At 40.2% G+C, this 24,281-nt stretch overlaps 1 protein-coding gene and 1 long non-coding RNA gene across 10 annotated transcripts in view; one reads left to right on the top strand and one right to left on the bottom strand.

The window, feature by feature from the left end:
- The window catches only part of ZNF827 (zinc finger protein 827), a 108,341-nt gene that overhangs the window by 77,707 nt on the left and 6,353 nt on the right, over window positions 1-24,281 (top strand). For 4 of the 8 annotated variants that reach the window (XR_014882833.1, XM_085222149.1, XM_085222150.1 and 1 more), the window contains 5 exons: window positions 16,936-17,073; window positions 18,535-18,706; window positions 20,149-20,315; window positions 23,229-23,420; window positions 23,543-23,720. Coding sequence is in view for 7 of the 8 variants with exons in the window: in XM_085222149.1 (XP_085078275.1) it covers window positions 16,936-17,073; window positions 18,535-18,706; window positions 20,149-20,315; window positions 23,229-23,420; window positions 23,543-23,720 (847 nt within the window). In the remaining variant the exon portion in view is untranslated. Of the gene's footprint in view, window positions 1-16,935; window positions 17,074-18,534; window positions 18,707-20,148; window positions 20,316-23,228; window positions 23,421-23,542; window positions 23,730-24,281 lie in introns of all 8 variants that reach the window. The other 4 variants (XM_085222155.1, XM_085222154.1, XM_085222152.1 and 1 more) reach the window with 3 other exon arrangements.
- The window catches only part of LOC116216536 (uncharacterized), a 30,424-nt gene continuing 12,928 nt past the window's right edge, over window positions 6,786-24,281 (bottom strand). For both annotated transcript variants that reach the window (XR_014882835.1, XR_004159473.2), the window contains 2 exons: window positions 23,481-23,570; window positions 6,786-14,594 (listed from right to left, as the gene is read on the bottom strand). This is a non-coding gene — a long non-coding RNA (uncharacterized LOC116216536). The remainder of the gene's footprint in view (window positions 14,595-23,480; window positions 23,571-24,281) is intronic.

Raw genomic sequence — 24,281 nt, 5'->3', positions numbered from 1 at the left:
AGACCTATTAAAAGATGTGTGAAAGCAATGCACTGATTGGGGCACTTATGAGAGGAAATAAGCGCCTGAGATAAAGCAGTGATATCGCAGACAGGATAAATGGTTAGCATGATTAGTAGAAAAATTAGTTAGCAGCTTTCAAGTCTTGTAACCAAGGAAAGGAAATTTCCCACAGCTGTCAGAAGGGATTCAGTGGTCTAGCAGAAGTAATGATAACTCCCTGATAATCTGTGGTGAACTGTTAATAATTTGAGAAGGAAATAAAACGATTTCCTATAGTTCAAAAGTATTGGATAGATTTGGGGAAACTACTCTCCTTCCTTCTGAAAGCGTTTTGTAGTTTAGTAAGCATACAAAGTTAATTGCAGATGTGTAGACTTTTCTGGATTGCTACCACTATCTGTGTAAGTTCACTTTTGTTCAACAATTAAAATAAATATTGAAATATTGCCCATATCAAACACAGTTTGCCCAAAAATTATAATAGTATCAAAGCTGCAACCAATGCAAAAACACATTCAAAACAATTCAGTAGTTTCAGCCTTTTCCCTTAAGAAGAGCAAAAATAAATTACCTTTTTTGGCTTAGCAAAATGTAGGGAGAAGAAATGAAAATATTCTTTTCAAACAGTTGCTTTAAAAGGGCATTTTTATCCCTTGTTTTGTATGACTGGTTTCTTCTTTTGACAGAAAACAGTGCAACTGTAAGTCAGACGATGTAGTTCAGTCCAGATCTCTAGATAAATTAAATACTTGATCTTATGCTGGTGTTCCTGACCCTTAGCCAATCCTTAATGTGTTTTAATAGTTTTCCACTATCTCCCTGACTCATTCTGTAAATCAAACCTGCCTTCACAAAATCCAGATAGGTGACATTTGCTATTTCTTTTTCAGTGATTCATGAATATTGCCAAAGACTCAACCATGGGTTTGGGGAGTATCTTTTTCTCCATGCGTATCTGTATGTAGTATAAGAACATTTCATTATGTTCTCCATTGCACGAAGAAACTTCTACTCTCCTTCACTTACATTGCCAACGTGCAACAGTGAAACAGTTGAATCTATAGATAATAGTCTGGTCACGCACAGTAGAGTTTGAAGGTGGTGAATCTTTTTCTGTCTCCTAAGTCGCACCTCCCCTAGTCAGCAGGGATCACTACTGCTATGGAGTCATCCAAGACTTGGAGGAATAATACGCATCAGTTTACTGACAGCTTTCTTTACAACAACTAGTATTCTACTTGGAAGTAAAACTGGCTAATTTGCTAATTATGATTAATAAGCATTACAGGTAAGATGGTATTAGGCAATGGCTACTTCAAAGAGTAAAAGAAGAGGAAAAAAATGATAGAAAATGGGGAAAGAGGGCCAGCCAGCCAGATGTACAAACACAGCAAAATAAAGTGCCTCACCACTCCTCGATCCAGTGATGTCTTGGTGCTAGGTGCTGATCTGCAGTAGTGATGGGTTGTTGGAACTTCTGTTGTTCACTTGACAAATACTCACAATGACAGTACAAACTCTTACTTATAGTCCAAAGTGATTAAGCCTGTTCTTTTGGACTGCCAGCTTCTGGCTTTGGTACTTCACCGGGAACTCCTTTGTTCCTGTCTTCCAGACCTTGCAAATTTAAGTCAGGAGATCAGAGGAAGCAGGGAGAGGACAGCTGTCTTCACTTCACAAGATACAATTAGGATCATCACCCAATCTCTTGTATTGAGCTGCTTTCATTTTCTCCCAGGCCAAGTCTTGAGCCAATGAACACTCCTTAATGCTTCCTTTTGAAGGCAAACAACTCCAAGGAAATGTAGAACTGTCCACAAAGTAATGTTGATTGCCTCACGTTGATTTGACGCACTCATTAGCAATCTCAGATGAGATATATATATTTTTAATTCCATCGTTTTGTGAAAATTTACTATGACTTTCCAGATTGTTATTTTGATTGTGGTAAATGAATCTCACGTGGATTAAATAGACTTCTGGAATTGGAAGATGTAGATTTTTGGGTCTTGTAGTTCATGAATAGTCCTGACTCTCTGAATTCCATCCACTGGTGCAAGAGCTAATTTTACCACTAGTATTTATTTTAATGAAATAAAGCAAATAAAGCTTTTGTCCACAAGTTCCGTTTTTAAAAAGCATCAGGGCATCTCCTGTCACTGTGCCTCTATGCTCTTCAGTGACCTGTAAGATGATAGATAGTCCACGCTTCTTCTTCAGAAATGCTGAAAGGCTAGTATTATATCAGTTGCACAGATCAGTAAAAAAAAAAAAATAATAATAATTAACATTAAATTTGGGAACTGTGTAACAGCTTTGTCAGTTGTATTTTTACTGATAATGCAGTTAGTGGCATAATATTAATATGCCTAACAACAGCTCATATATGTTTAGATCTACAGAATGCTTTTTCGTGTTCCCTTCATGCTCACACCCTCCTCCTACTTTTCTCTAAAGTGGCAATTCTACGATAGCTTCAATGACTAAAAGGGGCAAATCTGCCTGCTCTCAGGGCCACATCTTGGCACGATCTCCAACACAGTGGTACCAATATCTAAGTGGACACCTTGTAAGCTGAATCAGGGGATCTAGTGGGCTAATCTCTTTTTCTAGTAGTTTGTGGGAATGCTGGGATCTGAGCAGGGTGAAAGCAAGTACATATCTTTCAGCTGTGTGAAACTTAACTTATCTTGATGCAGTTGTGCCTGCATTTTTTACTATCATCTGTGACTGTAGTTGGAAATATCTCCTAAATGTTTAGAGTTTTAATTTAATGAGATAAATAATTAAGCTCATTATGTTGCATAGGTATCACATTCTTTAGAATGAAGTACTTTGCATGTTTCTTGTACAATCAATGAATGTACAGACGTTATAATTATGAGATATACCAGAGAGCTTGGCTACGCAATTATTACACCAAAGCAGAAAAGATAGGATGCCTACCCATATCCTGGGCTCGCTTATGGAGCTCCACCAGAGTGGATTCCCAGAAGAGATCCTTTCCCCCTGCTAGTCAGCTCTTAAATGGGTCTAAGAGAGGTGCAGCCAGGCTTCACCTGTGCTCCCGTGGCTGAGTCATTGCTTGCCTCAGGTGATTAATCAGAGGTTCAGGCCATGATTCAGCAATTCCCATACATTTCTTCATGCCTAATCCCCTTTTTTAAGGTTTATGATATAATCTTGTTGTTGTAATCTTGCGTATGTGGGTGTCCAACCTACAAACATGCCCATTCATATATTGTATTTCTGGTAGTATTTGTGTTGCGACTGTGGCCTCCTCTGCTTTGTAGCAAACTGAGCTTCTGCATCCATTTATTGCAACTAGCTCTGAATTTTGGGTAATCTCTAGGTTAGTTAAAGCAGCCAGAATTTTAATAAAATGGACTTGAAATTAGAGTGAATCTGGCTATAGCTTCCCTTTCTCCTTAAGTTGCTAATGATTTTTTTTCCTGCTTGGCCTCACCTAGTCTGCTGCCAGACTTCCTATCATTAACTTAACTGGTGTTGTTCCTGAGACCACTGTACCTGCACTGTAGAAAGGAGATCTCAAGGTTTTGATTTTGATTTCTGTGTCACTGTTGTCACCCTGGAAAATGTGCTAGGCCATAGGGGACTGTGAAATGTACAGACCCTAAGGATTTCTGTTGAAGTGCTTGACAATGAAATGTTGGCATTTAAATTGCCACTGTGTAGCTTTCCAGCTATGTGCCCATTGAGTTAATTAGAACAATTCACACCTTCTTACAGTTGTTTGCTTCTATCTGAGGAAAAGCCTCTAACTTCACATTATGGATAATCCTCTGTTCACTTTATGAAGGCTTTTTTCACAGTCCTAAGTGCCAGAATGTTTAAAGGAAAGTTAGGAGTTAAGAGTACAATTACAAGCTATCAATTTTCTGTGAATTATCATTCACAGCAGCAGAACGTCTGGACTATTATTTTTGAGAGAAAACGCAAAATGGTTAAGGTAGGAAGAGACTTCTGGTGATTATCTAATTCAACTTTGCTGCTCAGGGCAGGATCAGTGCGCTGTTAAAGACCATGTCTCCATCTGCTTTCCACTAGTGCGGCTTAACCTCGAGCACTGTATGCAGTTTTGGGTTCCATGATATAAGAAGGACATAAAGCTATTGAGAGCATCCAGAGGAGGACTATGAATACACTAAGGGCATGGAGTTGTATGAGGAGCAGCTGAGGTCTCTTGGTTTGTTCAGCCAAGAACAGAGGCTGAGGGCAGGTCTCATGGCAGCATACAGCCCCTCACATAGAGCAGAGGAACAGCACTGAGCTCTGCTCTGTTGACAGCAACAGGATCCAAGGGAATGGCATGGAGCTACGTCAGGATACAGTCAGGTTGGGGAAAAGATTCTTCACTAAGAGGATGGTCAAGCACTCAAAGAGTCTCCCCAGGGCAGTAGTCACAGCCCCATGCTGCCGGTGTTCAAGGAACATTTGGGACAATGCTCTCAGACATAAGGTTTGAATTTTGGTGGTCCTCTGTGGAACCAGGAATTGGACTTGATGATCCTTGTGGGTCCCTTCCATCTCAGGATTCTGTGATTCTTTGTACAGGTAGCTTTTGAATTTCTCCAGGGATGGAGATTACACAAGCTGTCTGTGGAGCAACCTGTGCCAGCATAAGACTACTGCAGCACAGTAAAAAAGTGTGGGGTTTTTTATTGTTTAAATAATAGGATTTAATATGTTCCAGTCAGTACCTTTGCCTCTTCTCCTCTAGGCATCTCTGAGAAGAGCCTGGCTTTATCTTCTCTGTTCCCCACCATCAGCTTTATATACACATTGAAAAGATCCCACCAAGCTGTTCCCTCCAGGGTGAGCGATCCTAACTGTCTCAGGCTCTCTGTGTATGACATGCTCTTATCTCTTAATCACAGTGCTACACTTCAGTCCTTCTTTGAAGTCTAAATATTTCAAGATCCTGGCAGCATTTTCTGGTCCTGTGATGGAACAGCAATTTTTATTGCCAGTATAGTTGCAGAGGAAGTGTACTTCCACATGAAATGACTTACATAGAACTCCCCCCTTTCCCCGCCCCCCCCCCCCCCCCCCCCCCCCCCCCCGCTTTATTCTGTTATTGATGCTTATGATCATTTCATTTGGTTTCAGTTTTGGTCTGAGCTCTGCCCATCCAGGATATTCGGGTAACCCCTTCAGTTTCCCGATGATGGGAGTGCTTGACCCTTGTTGGCTTCCCAACAGGGTGGAGTGATGTAGAGTGGCACTTAATTCACTATGCAGGGCTTCCTCCAGGCACTCGCTCCTGTTGTTCATTTCCATCTCAGTATTATTGTGAAATGTGATTGCTGAAAGTGGTGCTAGCGGTAGATGCCACACTGCATCATCACTGCCTGCAGAATACAGTGTTAGGTACTCACTAACCCTTGAAAAATCTAGTTCTCTTGATTTTGAAAAGCAACCATTTAATTTTTTTCCTTTTCTGATACAGGTCTGGGGTGAAATTCAACCAGGTAGTCTTTTATTTGTGTATGTGTACGTGTATGAACTCACGTAGATACATGGAGATAATGAGAGAGATCTCCCTCTGACAAATCCAGACTTTGTGGCAGTGTCATAGATGGTAGGAACATACTTGTGATAGAGTAGCAGGTTGATTTGAATAACTAATTGAAGATTTTGATCCCCCAGTATGCATTTTGTTTTGATTCTTCACAATCAGAAATATGTCTCCGGAGTACATGGTACTTGGTGTATGCTCTCTGTCATTGCACACTTTAGAAGGCTAAGGATTGTTAGCCACTGTGGCTGCTCTCTGAAGTGTGACAGCAAGAGACAGATAACTGACAAGTTGTAGAAAGTGATTCTAGGAAAATGAGGTAGTTGAACTGCTCAGAAGTGGGCAGTGCTTGGCATAGTTCTCCAAAGAGAGACAGATTTTGCTTAATTTGTTCAATATAATTCAGTGCTAAACTGTGTGATAGTGGTTCTGGCTTTTATCTATAGCATCCTGCCTTCAGATTCCCATGATCATCTGCTTGGGTGCAGCCTTCTTTTCCTATGCACCCAGCTACCTTGAAAACCAGCTTCCCCTATGGCCCATGAGAAGGGGGTTCCAAAGTTTTGGTTCATTTAATGCAATCTTAACCAAGCCAGCTGCAACTGGTTACAGCATTACATTTCTCTTTCAGCTTTTTCTGGGTCTGCTGCCAAGCATGTTTCCATCTAGTGTGTCGCAGATCTGTGATGGGGTAATGGTGCCCATCTCCTGAGTAGCCATTGCACCTCTCAAAACAGAACGCATTATGCAGAACAGACCATTTCAAATGATAAATCTCCTCTTGGCTAAATTAAGAACGCTGAAGTATGCAGAATGCGCCAATGTGTGCGTGTACAATTTTTTGTTAACATTTGTGACTTATTGGCCATTCTTGCAGCAGCTGAGGGCAGTGTAATTGGATCCCTCTGAGGAACACATGAAACTGCTGGTGAATTGGCCACTCTCTCAGTACTACACACGTTAAACAGTAGGGCCTTGCAAGAACTGCCGTGGGCACACAGGGCTACTTCTTTTTCCAGGGAAGTCACTGCACTAATTATTTTGCCAATTACTTATAGAACCTTCAAGATGAAGACAGTTAATTAAAATAGACCCCCCAAAAATACATTCAGGTCCATGTCTAATGGATATCTTTAAAGGCACTCCTATCTGAAAAGTCGTGATCGTTGTCCTATTATGGGTTGCCTTTGTGTTAATTTTTCCCCTCACACACAAAGTCTTCTCATGCAGACAAAAACATTTATTTTCATTTCATTTCATGTTTGTTCCTCTTGAAGCAGGAAGAGCCTCACGGTAAAGGAAGGAGAAAGTACTTTTACTCAGAACAATTATTTTCTGGTTTTATTCAGAATAATAATAGACCTCATTCACTAAATCCAGGAAAGCAGAAACTCTTAATTTCGTAAGCATCAAATCCAAAGCAGAATGGTTAATGGGGACTGTTTCCATCCCATATGGAAAACAAAACTTAGTATTGGTTTTTCTTTACCCTTTGAATAGGGCAGGGTTTGGCACCTCTTAGCATTTTTGGGTGTGGTTTCTGAGTCTCAGTTATTTGACAGCAAATGTTTGGGTGTTGTTGTCTTTTGTTTTGTTTTTTCATTTTTTTCTTTAAAAAAAAAATAGTTGTTACGAGTTTTTTTAAAAAATGTGTATCACAAGTGGAGGTCAAATTTGAGAAGGGCTTGCTGAGCAGCCTCACTCATTCAAAGCACAGGATAAGAAATGTGGGTTTTTGCCTAAGCTGTCTTCTGGGAAGCCAGTTCAGGACAAAGCAAGGCTGTCCAGCCTTGTGTTCTCAGCCAGTTCTTGGGACCTGTGTTTTGATTTGGGTGACAGAAGGTGAAGAATGGTCATGAATTGATAAAATGTGATTTTCAGGAGAGGAAGAAGGAAAGCAGCAAAATAACAGCAGTTGGCCTCAGGAGGTACAGTTGTAACAAACATGGACATTTGTATGGAGAGAAGCCTAACAATGGTTGTTGCCAGATCCTGAAATAAACTCGACCCCTCGGGCTGCGTGAAGCCTTTGGCACTGCCTCCTGCAGCATGCACAGAGCTAGCAGGGAGACCTAGAGCGGGTGAAGCTGTAACTAGCATAGCTGTGAAATCCTGGGAACCAAGTAGTATTCTGCAAGGCTCTGCACTTGCTCTCATGTTACTTAGCTCTTTCATGAATGTTGTGGGTGATGGAATTGTTTTTATTAAATATCCTGGTGACACCATGCTAGGAGGTGCCATAAGTGCTGCAAAGGATGGAATTAGAGTTCTGCCTTCTCTCAAGGAAATGAAGGAATGGTCTGGAAAACAGTGGTCAATTCAGTGAGGAAAAATTCTGTACTTGGATGAGTGATGAATGCCACAAAATGTGGGGAAGAGATGAATGGCCAGGCAGTGAAGCTTAAGGGAGAGATCTGAATTAGTCTTGGTCAATCACCATATGTGGAGCTGACAACGTACACGTTGCAGAAAGGGCAGTATCCTCTGAGATGTGGGAAATGCTGTCTGTAAGGCACATGTGGTACTTCTTGCTCTGCAGCTGGAGCCCTGAATCCAATTTTGTGCTCTGTAACCCAGGAACAATGTGCAGCACAGCAGTGCTCAGGGGACGGGAAACCATGAGCTGTGTGTAAAGACTGAAGGATTTGTGTCTGTTTATTCTAGAGAACAAAAGAGGAGAGAGAAGGTAATGGTATTCAAATACATAAAGCTTTCAGAGAAAAGGAATAAATGTTGCGTGTGTTCATGTAAGATGCAGAATAATGGGTTTAAATAACAACTGAGGAGATTTAAGTTAAACAGCAAAGTAAAACCAGTGCGGTGACTTTGCACTGCAGCAACAGTCACGGGCAACTGTGGAACCTCTGTATCATTGGAGAGTTTTTTTAAAAAGTGTTGGGCAAACACTTGTCGGAAGTGATAGGTACATTTGGTGTGTGGTGGGTGTGCCTTTCGGTGAGGGAAAGAACAAATGGCTTCCTGAAGTCCCTTCCAGCTCTAATTCTGTAATATAAATTTGGTAGCAAAGCTGCGAGGCTGATTAAATAACCTCAGAAATGATAGATCAGACTTTTGGCTAATAAATACTCAGTATGCTATGTTTTAGACTCTGTTTGTTTTTCAAAGTCATATGAAGTCTCATATTCTCTTTTGTCTATCTTAATATCAGAATATTTTGTAAAAGTGAGCATCAGCACTGAGCCAGATCGAATATGAATCTTTTCTTAGTACAAAGTTAATGTGAAATAGGAAGACAGGTTTTAAAATGACTTCTTCAGCTCTACGAAAGGAATCGGAACACATCATTCCGTGACATTTCTTTCAGAGTTACTTTAGTACTCTCCATCTTCACCCATCTTATCTTGTGCAAGGTTGTCTTCTACAACACTTGTCTGTCTAAGAGTAAATTAAATGGAAAATCAATCAATCAGGTATTGGGATAGATTGAGGAGAGAAAAAAAAAAAAAAAAGAGGAAAATTAATTTAAAGCAGAAGAGAGAATTTTTTCTTCTACAGAATGATTTCAGTCCCTCCCTACTCTGTTCTTGTGAGGTCCCATCTGGAGGTCTGGGGCCCCCAATACAAGAAAGACAGAGTGTGTTGGAGAGGGTCCAGAGGAGGGCCACAGAGATGATCAGGGGAGTGGAGCACCTCCCCTATAAAGACAGGCTGAGGGAGCTGGGCTTGTTCAGCCTGGAGTAAAGAAGGCCGCGGGGTGACCTCATTGCAGCCTTTCAGTACCTAAAGGGAGCCTATGAACAGAAGGCGAGTCAACTCTTCACAAGGGTAGATAATGGTAGGACAAGGGGAAATGGCTTTAAGTTGAAGGAGGGAAGATTTAGGTTGGATGTCAAGGGGAAGTTCTTTACTGAGAGTGGTGAGGTGCTGGAACAGGCTGCCCAGAGAGTTGAGGATGCCTCATCCCTGGAGGTGTTCAAAATCAAGGTTGGATGGGACCCTGAGCAGCCTGGTCTGGTATTAAGTGTGGAGGTTGGCAGCCCTGCCTGTGACAGGGGAGTTGGAGCTTGATGTTCCTTGAGGTCCCTTCCAACCCAAGCCATTCTATGGTTGTATGATTCACACAGGGTACAAATGGGTGCAATCATCTCACCAACTGCCCCAGTGCATCCCATGCCTGACATGCAACCCATGCAGACGCAGAAGGAATTAAAGACAGGTCTGCAGGTAGACGTGTTTATGATAGGAATTATGATAGGAGAAGAGTGGAGGAGCAAGTTAAGGGCTTCAAGAAAATGGCATATTCACTGCTTATCACTCAGAGAATCTGCAATAACAGCGGTGGAAACCGCTGTTTTCTTTTACAGCAGCAACCACGTTCTGTAGAGAGTGGCACTTGTCCCCTGGCAGCTGGCTGAAATGAAGTAAGGCAGCTTTTGCAGAATGTTTGCAGTGACTTCCATCTAGTTTTGAATCTTAATTCTGACTGGTCAGAATTAAGTTTGTGCTTGGGGCTGTACTTAGCACTCCTCCACTGATGTTTCTGGTCACCAGCTCGCAGTTTCCTTAGTAAGGCATCTTTCAGTCTTCTAGAAAAAGGAGTCAAGGAGCCAGGGATAAAAATGTAATCCAAAGGCTAATTTGCCTTTATTTCTATCAGAATTCTGGCTAGAGTGTACTAGTGTTAGGCTCTGCTAAGTGACCTGTGTTATTACTTTCTCTATGGAAGAAATACCCCCTCTGCAAACAGAAATTGGCATAGTGACCAAAATAAAAAGAGAAGAAAAAAAGGAAGGTTTATCCAGACACCATAGTGGTCCTAAATGTACATGACAGTCTCTGAATAATTTTAAAAAGGGTTTCTTAGGAGGCATGTTTTAAACAACTGTAGGAAAGAAACTCAAAAGGAAGAAACCTATTGGCATTACAAAAATTAATTAATTGTATTCTTTAACAGTAGAAGCAAACAATACTTTCATAAGTTCGTTTGGATTCACTGTTTTAGCAACCAAAAAAAAAAAATTACAAACAGCATGAGCGGATGAGCTAAATGACCTGCTTGGGAGGGGATAGGAGCTTGTGCAAATTTACCACAGTGGCTTGTCCAGCTATCACAGAGAGATAGTTGCAGGGTGGTATTATATTGAAATAAGGTATGGCATGTTAAAGACAGCAGAGAGCACATTAGCAAGTTTTTATCTAACAACAGATACAGAATTTATTTTTTATTTACAGCTATTATTTCTAAACAAGCAGAAATTATTATGATGGAGCTTTTGCTACTGAAGGGCTTCACTGCTCTCTTGGCTGACAGTGACTGGATAAACTTTCAGAAACATGTTTGGGAGGGATTTGTTGGTATTTCACATCCTTTTCTTGCAGTGTCTCAAATCTGTCTTAAAAACAGATCATCTGCATTATTTCCCTTATGGTCGTGAAACCAACCTGACATTTTCACTGTAATAGCTGTGAATGATAGAGAATAGACAACTGGAGCCTGTGCAAGGAGTTGGAGGGACTTCCACTGCTTTCTGGTCAGTGATGTTACAGCTCAAGGCCATTCTTTCTATGCAACAGGAATTTTTGATTACCTTATTGTGTATGAAATGAGGTTGCCAGCAAGACAACACTGTTATTTTTATCCTATAGCAAGGCAGTGGGTCATAGATAGCGCTGTCCAGTGTAATCCTCACTGTGATGTTGTAGTGTACATTGTTATAAAAATAATTTATTTCAAAAAATGACTGCAGAACTATTGCAGCTTCAGCCACCTTCCACAGAATTTACAAACATAAACTGATTTAAGTTTAGAACTAGAAGATTTTTGTTTTCTTGTTTGTTGTTGAGTTTGAGTTTAAAGCAGACAGTAAAAGCAGATCTGAAAGCTTTGTAATGCAGATGAAGGTTATCACAAACCCCATTGCTTAGTCAGAAGTCCTCTGTTTGTATAAGTGAAGTTAAAATAGCTGTCAATTCTGAAACAAAGGAGAGAAGCAGATTTCTCTTTCAGGTCACTGAATCAACTACCTTATCTTTGCCTTAACTCAGGCTTCATTTTTCTCACCATACCTGTAATGTCCGTTTTGAGAAATGCACTCAGTATTAGCAGCAAAGTGGGCTTCACTCTTTTCCCGTGTCCCTCTGCAGAAGCATCTTTAAAGTTCATCTTTTGTTTTTACGCTTTTCACAAAAGCCAACATCTTTATCACTTCAGTGACCTTTTTCTTGATTTTTTTTTTTTTTTTTTTATAAAGAACAATGTTAGCACCACATTTCTGATAAATAAAATCATGCGGGTTGTATTTTCTTCCATATCAAGGATTTTAAATTATCATAACTTCTCATATCTGGTACGTGCTGTGATGGGGTACATGGTCTCATAGGCCCTTCCTTGTTTGCACTGGGCCCTGCTGCTGGCATTAAGTGACTCCAGGCTGGTGCAAGTTCACCCATGGCCAGCGCAGAACAGAAACAAAGGGACTTGAGTCCCCTTGCATAGCAAGGGTATGCAAGATAATGTCAATACCATGCACTGGTATTGCACCACTGACTGTTTTTAATAGCTACAAAAAGATGGTTAACAACCCACAAAGAGATCCAGCAAACTAGCTTAGAATTTCAGCTGAAGCTTGGGTATTTGAAAAAAAAAAAAAATTAAAAATTCTTATTTCTTTTTATTTTTCTGGGGAATGCAGAAATATTTCTATGACAAAAAGCAGTTGCTTATCATTGGCTAATAGTGGATGAATATGCTCACAGTAAGAGGTAAACCCCAAAATAAGACCAGACAGGTTGCTGTGTTGCTGGCAGTGACAAATGAAGGCTGCTGGGACACTAAGGATCACAGATACTTTAGATAACTAGTAAGACATATCTTACTCTAGAACTATGGTATCTGGAATAAATCTGCTGTTTAACTGACTTACAAGAAATAAGAATTCTGGTGCCACAAATAATGCCTTTGTGAAAGTAAGTTGAGAAAGGAGTGAGATACATAGCGTTTGAGTGCTGCAGTTTCATACAGTCAGTATATTTTTGAGCTCACAAGTCCTCCTCAGGCTTTCAGCAAACAGGCTTGCAGCAAAGACTCAATTATACATTCCAAGAAAGGAGAGCTCAATTTTTAAATATACTGCATGCTTGCAAGAGGTGATGGATGAACACGTAAGTGGAAGGCTCCCATGCAATAAAGTGCATCTTTTGTGATGCAGACCACAGAGTGCAGGAAGACATTATAGTAACACAGATAAATGCAGAGAGAAGAATCTTTAGCCAAATAAAGCTCTTAAAGCAGTGTTTGCATGATTGCTTGACCTGAATACCTTGTTTCTGAATAAATAATTTCTTGAACTTATTTTAGATGTAACAAAATAGAAATAATCCTAAAAATGGGTTCTTGTGATGTTCATACACAGCTGCATGCAGTCTATTTCCCTCTTGGGTAAAAGCGAGGTGCTTGAAGGATGACAGAGGGCAGGCTAACTGCAATCCACTTCAGGCTGGCAGTACCAAAAGTTATCGGCTGACTGATAAAGTTCCAAAGTCTTTCAGAGACATTTCCCATTTATTATGAAGTTTTTCTGTATGTGAGAACTTGTAGCAGTCACAGTGCTGATTTAGTGACTCTCAACAGTTATTTATGTATTCAGGTCACGCTTTGTACTTGTCTTCACAAACAGCTTCAACCAGATGGGGTATCCTTTCTCAGCATTTGACAAAAGCCAGGCTAAGGCTTTTCTAAAGGGGTGGTTAATGTGCTCTCCATATTGATATTACCAGCTTGAGGAGAAGAAAAACAAATTCACCACTCAATGTGAAAACTGTAAATGTGTATCTGTTCAGAATTGTGTCTAACAGATAGAAAGGGGCAGGCAGTAGTTCTTGGGCCAGTGGGCTTTGTCTACCAGAAATCAACCTATTTAAAGGAGCATACACTCAACAAACATATAATTTGCAGAGCGGTGTGGTTAGGTTGGTATTTTACTGGTTGTGTAACTAGAAAGAGATAATCAAAAATTAATGAAATGCTCACCTGTGTCCTAAGCTTACAGAAATAACTCCTAAGAGAACAATCTCCAGAAAGAGATCCTTCCTCGGTGGCAGTCAGCCCTCAAATGGGGTCTAGGAGAGGTACAGCCAGGTTCCCTTAATGCGCATACTTGTTACCATGTTGAATTGGGGCTGGCAGGGAAGTGATACTAACTGACGTTAAATGGCAGGAATGTTGATCATAAAAATATATTTCACTAAATTTCACTGAGAATTAGGTTTTACATTTAGAAAAGAAAACAAAAGTTCTTAAATCATTTATGCAAAACTAAAACTATTTCAAAGTAATTTCATTACTAACTGTTAATACACTTAAACTTTCTATTACTTTTTAATGGTGTACTGGAGAACTTAGAGGCCTTTCATTTTACTAAGCATATTTTGTTCTAAACTACAAAACCTATGTAGCTTATTACTTATTTAATCATTTCAATATTATTCAGTCATATTTGTTTTTTAATATAAGAACTTTGCAATGTGCTGAATGTCTGTTTAAAGCAGAAATCTTACATCAGGTTTTTTTTTTTTTTTTTTTTTTTTTTTTTTTTTTTTTTTTAGTATAGGGATGTCTCAGTGGAAGTTGGGATTCTGTGGGATATGTCATACAAAGGCGATTTATTATTTAACATTAGTTGGTCTCGGTCCATCTTCCTCCTGGCCACTGAACGGCCCTCTGTGTGAGGTATTCTTTAAAGATAATGATGCAGAATGGCTTGCTAAAGTGCACTGGGATACACAGAGAACAGTGTGCATAATATGATGTTATGGTCTCGGAGTCACTGGACCATTCCCAGCCTTAATTAGAGGCAGAGCCCAATGGTTGACTGTGGATGCTGACTCACCCGATTCCTCAGGTCACTGTGAAGGTCAGTTACTGGGTAGGCCCTGGAGAAGATTCCTGGACTACTGTATGGATGCAGAGTTTCAGTTTCTCAGCTGCAGACAGAGCTTTCAGGAGGCTGAAGGAGAAGGTTTTCCCACGAAATGCTGAGGCTCCTGTGGTACCAGAGATCAGCTCAGTTTTCTTGTGACCAAGCTAAGAAACCTGTTGAATAGAAAAAACGCTTGGCTATAGAGTGAAGATTCAATAGAAAAAGAAATATGTACTGCAGCTAGGGCTGTAAAGTAAACATAAACACTTTCAAAACACCTGCAGAATCCTCTTTTGTATCACTGAAAAGTATGTAGCACCTTTGCAAGGGACTAGCTTTCCCCAGCTTGAGATAACCAGAAAGCTGGTGTTTTTCCAACTTCCTATGAGCTTTCCAGAACTGATAGCTATAAATCCACAATAGGGAAGAGGATATTTCTCTTTCTTGAGAGATAAAAGAGGGCTGGTGACTAATGCTGAAATGAATTGCTAAGAGACATATTTACATCTAATTGTGCCGACATGTTTGGTATGTGTCCCAATTAATTCATTTCTGTTGTGAGCATATTGAAGCAACCTGCACCCTTGTGACCTTCTATTATAATTATTACCATAGTCCTCTTTTGAAGCACTGTTTTGATTGTGTACTCAAGAAGCTCTGCTAAAATAACTGTAACATTAGTACAGTCAGATTTTTCCACTGTTTTGAACTCGAGGACAGTAACAAAAAGATTTATTGAAGATTTTGGAAGTTAAGGGTTACAATCCCCTTGGGGAGGGTTTTTTTTGTTTGTTTGTTTGTTTTCACAAAAATGACTATTTTGAAGAGTCGGAACTTGATTCCCAACTGGAAATTCTGTTAGAAAAAATGTGTTGTTGGATGGCAGTACTCAGATGTGACCTCATAATTCCTCTCTTGAATACTGTATGCAGGAGCTGAAAGGGGCTGGAAGGTACAGCTGTCCCTAAACTTGTTGAGATTGCTTTGTGGAATCTCTGCCCTAAGTGAGGCGTTGTTTTGATTGTTGTTTAAATTAGTTACAGTATTTGACAACCGTTTACCTAAATCACACTAGAGCCAGCTGGGTGCCTAGTTGTCAGCAGGACTCTTCCAGACATGCCTGCCAGATTTGCAGCATTAGGTGATGCTGCCTGTGCAAGTCGGGTGCTTATTCCTTTGTGTTTCACTGGATGAAGATTCTGCTGTTTTGTGCCTGACTCTAGGATAGCAACTTTAGCTCAGTAAGATGTTTTTGCACTCCTGTGCTCGGTTTCTCTCCTGTTGTTTACCTGAACACACCAGCCAAATGCTTTTCTTCTATCACACACACCAGGGGAGGTAGTTTTGGACAGTGGTGCCATGGGTGGTGTGGGATTAGAGAAGGGTGCTCTGCATGTTTCATCTTCCATTCTAGTGGAAATAGGAGGTCTTCTACTTTTGGTAAGTCCTAAGCCAACTTTCCCACTCCTTCTACCCTACTTTGGCTGTTGTTTTTAGGAAGCTGCTGAAAGCCCTTGAGTTTTGTGTCACTTATCTGCAGTGGTCCCTTCTCTCAGGCGCAACAGGACACTGGCAGAAAAATTTCTTTACACAAGATTTGCTAACGCTCTTTCTCATATAAGTCTGAGTAGTATCACTGTTATCTTCTATCTACACTGGCTTTTTCTCCCTTCTGTCCAGATGCTTTTACTATTTTCTTGAAACACTGTGTATGATTTTTGTTTGTCTTAGTCCCCAGTCTTTTCCTTTCTGTATCCTTACAGGGTGTCTTTATGACTGTTCTATGCTGTGTGGAGTATCTATTTTCTACAGCAGACCCTCTCTGTTCTTGGAACTACTAGTAACACTTCCATAAAGATAACATTTCTCAAAAGGTCTTAGTTTTTCAATGGACAGCCCTCTGGGCTGCTGTGAATTTTGATGCCTGAGGACAGAAGTTACTGATTAGAGTTTACCCCAGGTGCCACCCACTTACTGGCATGCTGTGCCCTCCTCACTTAACTTTAGTCTGAGAAATCTGCTCTCCTTCAGTAGGAGACTGCTCATACAGCAGTAGTTTCTAGATCAGAAGAAAATAAAAGGTTTGGAGGTCTTCCTTCAGTCATGAATAATAATCCAGTGTAAAATGAACCACCATCTCAGACTGAGTCTTCGTGCACTGGGTGAAAGTGGGTGAGTGAACAAGCCAAAGGCATAGTTTCTCCACAAAAACAAAGTTTGAGTTTAAAGCTTTGCCCTGCTTGGTTTTGAGTTTCTCTGTACGTAATCTGGTTGAACTCTGACTGTGTCTAGCTGGTAAGTGTTGTGTTTTACAGTATATATGGAAGATTAGGTATGAAAGATTTATTTGCTTTCCATCATTAGGAAAGTTTCCTTTTTTCGTGAACTCGTGTCAGATGAGCATGCAGCCAAGGTGCTGTGTTTTATATCATACCTACAGGATTATGCTGAGTGAAATCTGAGTCTTCCGAGTTGTTAAAATACAGCTTTCTGTTTGTGTGTATTTTGGCACAGAAACAGAAAAGCTAGGGTTGGAGGCAGGAAATGGATTGCCATCGTGGAAATTTAATGACCAGCTCTTTCCCTGTGAAGTGTGTGGAAAAGTGTTTGGTCGACAGCAGACTTTGTCCCGACATCTCTCACTGCACACAGGTAAAAGCCGATGCTTTGATGTTATTCTTTAGCGCTGAGGAAATCTTGGTGTTTGTCATATCTTATTTAAGATGGATGGGGGGAAGATAAGCAGAAGAGTGTGTGTAGAATGAGCTATGCTCAGCTTTTTGCTAGAGCAAAGCCAAGACCAGAAACAGGCCAGAATGCCACAGCAGAGGTGCTTGGGGACTTAGCTAACATTTCTTTACAGCCAACTTGTAATTAATCTTTACAAAATGTGCAAGTTCAAGTTGGTCCAAATTCTTGCAGATCAACTTGTAGATATCAGCTGTTTAACCAAATCTGCCAGCGCAGTTCTGAAGGAAAGACACAGCCTTTGTCCAGCCTTTCTTACATTCACTTGATGAGCTTCTTAAATGTTATCAAACAACAAAAGATTTGGCTTTGATGTTTCAGATATGGTGAAACTGACAGGATTTAATACCATTATTCACCTTTGCTCTTATTATTTACTGTTTTTAAGCAAGTTTGTACCAACTCCCTTAAAGCCAATGATTCAAATTGAGACGAGCAGCTTTTATATGGAAGATCCACTTTGTCGGCCTGCTGAGATGCACTGCACAAAATATTTGTATTTGTCACTTAGTACAGCCATGCTGGAAAGGTTCAGATGCTCTTGTGCCTTGGCATTGTGGACTTTTCTTAATCCAGAGCTGCTCTGTTGAAGTTCTTCTCCCTAGCACTTGTGGTATTATGTTTCAAATTTAGAGCAGCAGCACTTCAACGGAGAAGGTTGTAAAAGCTGATGTAATATTTGGTTGTTTTATTAATCAGCTCTTCACAATATGAAGCCTGGCATGCACAAAGAAATTGCTGCCAGGACTTAGAAATGTTAAATTTGAAATGAAATTGTTTTTATTTTAAAAACTGTGAAGCACTGAAACTCATGTTTAATTTCTTTTAATTGTTCTTTGAGTGGTTTTTGTTCTTTTTGTTAGCTTGTGTTCAGAACTGGCCTAATGATGCAGCATTCCCTTTCATCTTGCCCACCTTCAGATCTTAATACGATACCATCAACTCTGCAAGTGATCATATGGGCAACCTCAAGAATAAGTGGACCCAAAATTCAAATAAAAGATGTTGAGTAAAGGAAGTAGTTGCAGATTATTGACCTGTTTCTGTACTGGCTTTGCTGTGGCTCTCAGAGCAGCAATTACCCCACTTTTCCAGTTTATAAAGTTTTATAATATCTGACTACAAATGGTAGGCCATGCTAAAAATACAGCCCTAAACTACTTCCAAATGAAGTTGTTTTTTTTTTCTTTCCTCAGTAATTGCTGTGAACTTCTGTAGTTTTCCAAAATGCCTAGCTTCCAAAGTACCTTATTCAGGAAATTGCTCAGAGAAACTCAAAGGAATGCATACTTGGTTATTGGAAGCTTTAACAATAGTTTGCTTCAAAATGAAGTTTACGTGGACAGTTTTCTGTTTCTTTCTCAGAAGAGAGAAAATACAAATGCCACTTGTGCCCCTACGCTGCTAAGTGCCGTGCTAATCTGAACCAGCACCTGACCGTCCATTCTGTGAAGCTGGTGAGTACAGACACTGAGGACATTGTCAGCGCTGTCACTTCTGAAGGCAGTGATGGAAAGAAGCACCCTTACTATTACAGGTGAGGACCTAGGCAAGAGCTGTGCACCAGACCCTGAAATTTGTCTTAGCTGCCTGCGTAGGCTGTTACAGGACCCCTCTTCTGGTGTTCCAGGGTGAAACTGCTGAATGTATTCGACTTGCCCATATCTATCTGACTTTGAGCTAAACAGCAAAACTAGCTGGCTGCCTCGTGCTGTTTGACTTGGATAGTCATTGGGAAGGACAGAGTTCTTTGGCACGTGTGGTTTTGTTCTTGATGTTGTTTTTTAATGGTTCTGTGAGTCAAATGGACTCCTAGAAGCCTCTCTAACTTTAGATTTAAGTTTTGCACTTGGGAACTTTCCACTGTTTATGTAGATTCATGGTGAACCTAAAGCACTGTTAGCTCTGTTCTTTTCAACCAAATCTATGAAATCAAAGAGTAACGTGTTAAAACAAAACATACACATTTTCCCATTTGCTAGAGGTATATACATTGTGACCAATATTGTGAAAAAACACTTAGGAGAATGAGCCAGAAACATTGAAAGGAACTGCCCAGATGAAATGGCTATTCGGGTATTCTCCTTTTTGTATGCAGTGCTGTGTGTTTTGCAAATTGTGCTATGCACCCTAGTGGCCAAGCAGAGTACAAAATCACTCTCAGTCAGAGTGCTTCAAGCAGATTTAATAACAAAATCATGTAAGTAAAAAAAAAAAAAAATTCTCCTGGATTAGATTATCTAGTCCACCTGCCCCGGGAAAGCAGTCCCCTAGAGTATACATCTTTTAATTTTTTTTTTTTTTTAGCTTGCTTTAAATTGTGATGGCCTAAAAAAACAAGAGGAGGACTGCACAGAAAGTTAAAGGGTCTCTTCCATTGCTTCTCAATATCACTCCGTTTATGCACTGGCTGTGAAATCTGTCTCCCTGTTAATTATTTGCATAGCTGAGGACTGCTGTTTTCCAGTCAAGCATAAGAAATGTTTGAACCCATTTTTACTTGCTTACGCTGAAACTGCCAGGCAGTTTTGCACAGGATCCCAGTTTGGCATGGGAACCATTCCAGGGCTTGAAAATAACTCCTGGAGTGTGCAGCACGCTTTCTGTTTGTCAGTGTATCAGCCATACTAAACGTCTTGGCAAAGCTGCGGTGCCTCTTATTGCCCAAAGGAATCAGCTAGGTGATGTGCAGCATCTGGAATGTGTAGTTTTTAATTAACTTTATGATTATCTAGCATCATTATAGCATGTACAGGATTGTTGCATTGTGCCTGCCCTTAATCACATTGGCATGGCCATCAGTTCAGAAGCAGTTCAGCAGACAAAGAATTTTCCAATGAACATTCAACAGTGAGGAAGAGAACTGTGCAGTGAGGGTGGGTTTTTTTTGTTTGTTTGTTTGTTTTCAAAATGAAGGGAAAGCTAATATTCTTCTATTTTTTTTACGCTTCTTACTCATGAATTCCCTTCTGCTTGCAGCTGTCATGTGTGTGGGTTTGAGACGGAGATGAATGTCCAGTTTGTCAGTCATATGTCCCTTCATGTGGATAAGGAGCAGTGGATGTTCTCGATTTGCTGCACAGCTTGCGATTTTGTCACCATGGAAGAGGCAGATATGAAGGCTCATGTCAACAGCAAGCACACAGGTGATGATCCCCATCTCCCAGCTGCAGTGATCTCTCTCTTTCCTGCTTTCTAGGTGCAACCTTCACACTTCCCATAAGTACTCTCCTTACTTTCACTGAAATGCTGGCTAATTAAGGCCTGATCTTTTAAAGCTGAAGTGAAGCCAGGCAAATAGTCTGCTAGTACAGATCAGTTTTCAAGAGTAGGGGACAAATGAAGGGCTACTTTGCCATGTCCCTCAAATCTCCTCCTGTGCTGAAGTTAACATACATTGTTTTTTTGACTGATTTACTGTATCATCAAAATCCAGATTTGATCTCAGCGATGATAAGGCAACTTTGAGCACTAACTGTGTATATCTGGCTTTAAGGTTATAACACATAATACACTGAGCTTTGCTCTTGGTGTGTTCAGAGTTTCCTGTTGATGTTTCTTTGATGTTGTGACTCAGAAATACTTTAAATGTCACTTTATATTCAGTATCAGAGCAAATCCTGTGTCTTCTCCCTGGTCCCGTTCTTAGTCACTTAACAGCCAAAGATAACAGTAGTTTTCAAACAAGCTCCATATGCTTAGTCCAACTAGTGAAGCCTGGCATAATTTAAGGAGGAGAAAATTAGAATGCTTTCAGTTGATTTCTTTTATAACACCAAGCAGAAGAATTTTGTTGTCACAAACTACTAATAATTGCATTGACAGTACTGAAGCTGAACTGCATCCAGCACAGTTTTCCCATTATTAAATTGCTCTTTGTGTCAAGGCTAAAACAGGGAAGATAGGAAAGGTGGAAAGAGATAAAGGAGAGGACAATGTTTTGATTATAATGCATGTTAAATTATTGGAATGCCTCACAAATTTTTGTGCCAGTGTAGCTTTCAGCACTACAGCTCTACTCCCATCTCCCTGCCTTTACCCAATTTTTTCATCCATCTCCACATGTAGATGGAGAAATGCCATCCACAGCCATGTGAAAAGTTTGCATCAGAGCTCAAAAAAAGAGCTGTACTCGAATGTATCTTCCTGCTGTGGCTAAAATATTGGAGGTGCTGCTTGTCTTTTAAAGCTTGTCTTTTAATTATCTGTTCTTCATTCACTCTGTCAAATTGAGCCATTCAGCAGGAGATCCCACCAAATGCTTACACATATGGCACGTATTGGGGGAAAAAGACATGATGGGTTTTCTGGGTCACTTGCCTCCAGTCCCTATCCTGTAAGGTTACGTAGGCCTGTTTGTAAGGCTCTTGGCATATGTCTTCAGGCAATTAGAATTGTTTTGGACCAGCTATGCCCACAGACAGATCGCTGCAGATTTTCTGGTATTAAAGTTGAGGTACCTTTTTAAAATTCCCAGCATGTGTCTTAGTGATAGTCAGGATTCACACACGTTCTTTTCTGTCAGAGCTTCCTTCAGTCTGAAACATCAGCTCACCTTCCTCCACCTTTTGTCTCCCCTCCCACAGTATTTATTCCCTTCCTGTATTTCTGGAGAACAACTCTCTCCCATCTAAATATTAATTGATTTTCTTACATGAAATACTCTTCTCAAAGTACCAATCCTTCACTGTGCGTGTTCTTGTTAGATCCCCATTCTTGGCATACACAACCATGGCTGCACGTAGCATATTTAGTTGGAATAAGTAGTGGTGGCAAAGTAAAATAGCAGCAGCTATTGGGAATAACTCACACAGTAATATTCTGTGATCATATTTACCTTCCTTGGAGACTTTAACATGCTGATAGCTCGTATTCATCCTGTGTTCTGCTCAACTTCTTTTTTTATTTTGTTTTCCTTGACTGTTTCCAACACTCCTCATTTGTAGCAAAAAATTCTTGTTACTGGCCTTCCAGGTCATAACCTTGTAGTCTGTACTATTAAATTTCATTCCATTTTTATTACTCTAGTCCCCAAGGTCAGTGAGTCTTTCTGTATGATATCTCAGTCATCCTTCCTATTGACAGCATGGGTCATCAGATTTCATTAGCGCGTTCCAACATTTTTATCTAGACTTAAAGGTGCCACTCGTGAGTTTTTAGCTGGATACATATTGCTGTTTGCAGAGGCCTCAATCGGAGGACTTATTTTATCACATAGATAATATGACATTTTAGTTTTTAACACAGCTCTGAATAAAGCGTGACATAAATGGGAGGAAATCATTTGTCCATTCTGATTCTTTGGCTCAGAGTGGAACGTACCAGATTAGGCTTATATGAGAACTCTCACTCTTGCTCATTTCTAGCATGTGATACTATTTGGGATTCAAGCTTCATACATTTATTGCACACATAAGGCAACGCTGGAGTGCTACAGCTTTAGATCCAGTTAAATATGTTTTGTTTTGTTGTTTTTTTCATTTAGTTTTCAATGAGAGTTCCTAGCAACAGCAGATACATCTTGAAACCAGGCTGTAATTTCTTACAGTCAGTATTGAGGCTGCATCCTCAGTACACAGAGTGCCATTATTCTCTACCCTTCCTCTCAGAGCTACCCAGTGGACAGACGTAAGCAGCAGGGTGGTGGAAGTTTAGTGCTCCAAACTAATAAACTATGCCGTCAACAGCACCCCAACCTCCACTTGAGAAAACATCACTTTTTTTTCTCAGTGACAAGTTCTTGATTGTCTGAGCTAATCAGAGTGTATGCTTGGGATTTTTTTTTTTGCTTGATAATGTGATAGAATTGCATGCTTCCTTTCACTGCCATTACAGACAGAATACCTTCTAGGATATACTACTATAAAGTACTACTATACTTATGAAATGGAAGGATATGAAATTTTGATGCTTCCCTAACCTACCGGTTGATTTCAGACTTGTTTATAATTAAGTTTGAGTTAACTTGAAATGACACTCATCCTGAAATTTAAAACAGGATTACTGAGATTGCATCTAGTCTGCTGTACTAGCTATTGCTCCTAATTCCAATTTTTCAGCTGAGGAGAGGAAGACACCCAGTGAATCTAACAGTCCATCTTCATCTTCACTGTCAGCACTCAGTGACTCTGCTAACAGCAAAGAAGATGCAGATGTATCTCCAAAAAACAAGGGTTCAAACAATCTGCTGGTCATTTCTGTAGTGCCTGGTACTCAGACCTCACTGAATACTGAAGAGAAGTCAGAGAAAGGTAAAAAAAAAATAAAAAAAAATAAAAATAAAAAAACATTAAACAAATACAAACTGTCACCTCGTATGCAGTAGATCCGGCCACAGTATCAGGAATGCTTTTTCCTTTTTTTCATTTTTCAGGCTTTGAATGCGTTTTCTGTAACTTTGTCTGCAAAACAAAAAATATGTTTGAGCGCCATCTGCAAATCCACCTGATCACACGGATGTTTGAGTGTGATGTGTGCCACAAGTTCATGAAGACACCCGAACAATTATTGGAGCACAAGAAATGCCACACTGTCCCCACTGGTGGGCTCAAGTAAGGAAAGCAAGTACACAAACTTTTACTGTGTTAAGCACCTCTAATATTGTGGGGACGAGAACAGAAGGACGTAAACTAGAAAAGATTAGTAAAATGTCTGAGAATCCAGATTTGGGGCTTCTGTTATTTAGATAATAAAAGCCCAGTCCATTAGAGTTGTCTTAACATGGGTTTGCACCATTATAGCAAATAGCAGTATATGTAGTTTACCCTAGTTATAGATCTTAACAAAGTATGGCCTTTCCCATTTCAAGTCAAGTCAAAGAGGAGAAAGTACATGACGGGTCCTAAGAGAATGAGGCAGCATGGCACAGAGGTGCTGTCCAACTAAGAGGCATTTTGAAGGCATGAGAGCAAAGGAGAGCATGCACCACGTTCTCTCTTCTGCACCTAGCTCAAAGAATCTAAATCCTGTCCGATCTGTGCAACTAAGTATGGAGTCAGCTTCTCAAAATCAGACCTCTCAATTGCTTTGTAATCCTTGTAGATTCTAATGCAAAGTCAGCCCTCCTCAGCAACTAACTATTTTGATCCTTTTCTGCCTTCCTTTGCATGAAT

This window comes from Meleagris gallopavo, chromosome 4, assembly GCF_905368555.1.
Source record: "Meleagris gallopavo chromosome 4, MGAL_WU_HG_1.1, whole genome shotgun sequence".
In the NCBI taxonomy this organism is placed as follows: domain Eukaryota; kingdom Metazoa; phylum Chordata; class Aves; order Galliformes; family Phasianidae; genus Meleagris; species Meleagris gallopavo.
This window is presented reverse-complemented; position numbering and strand designations above follow the sequence as displayed.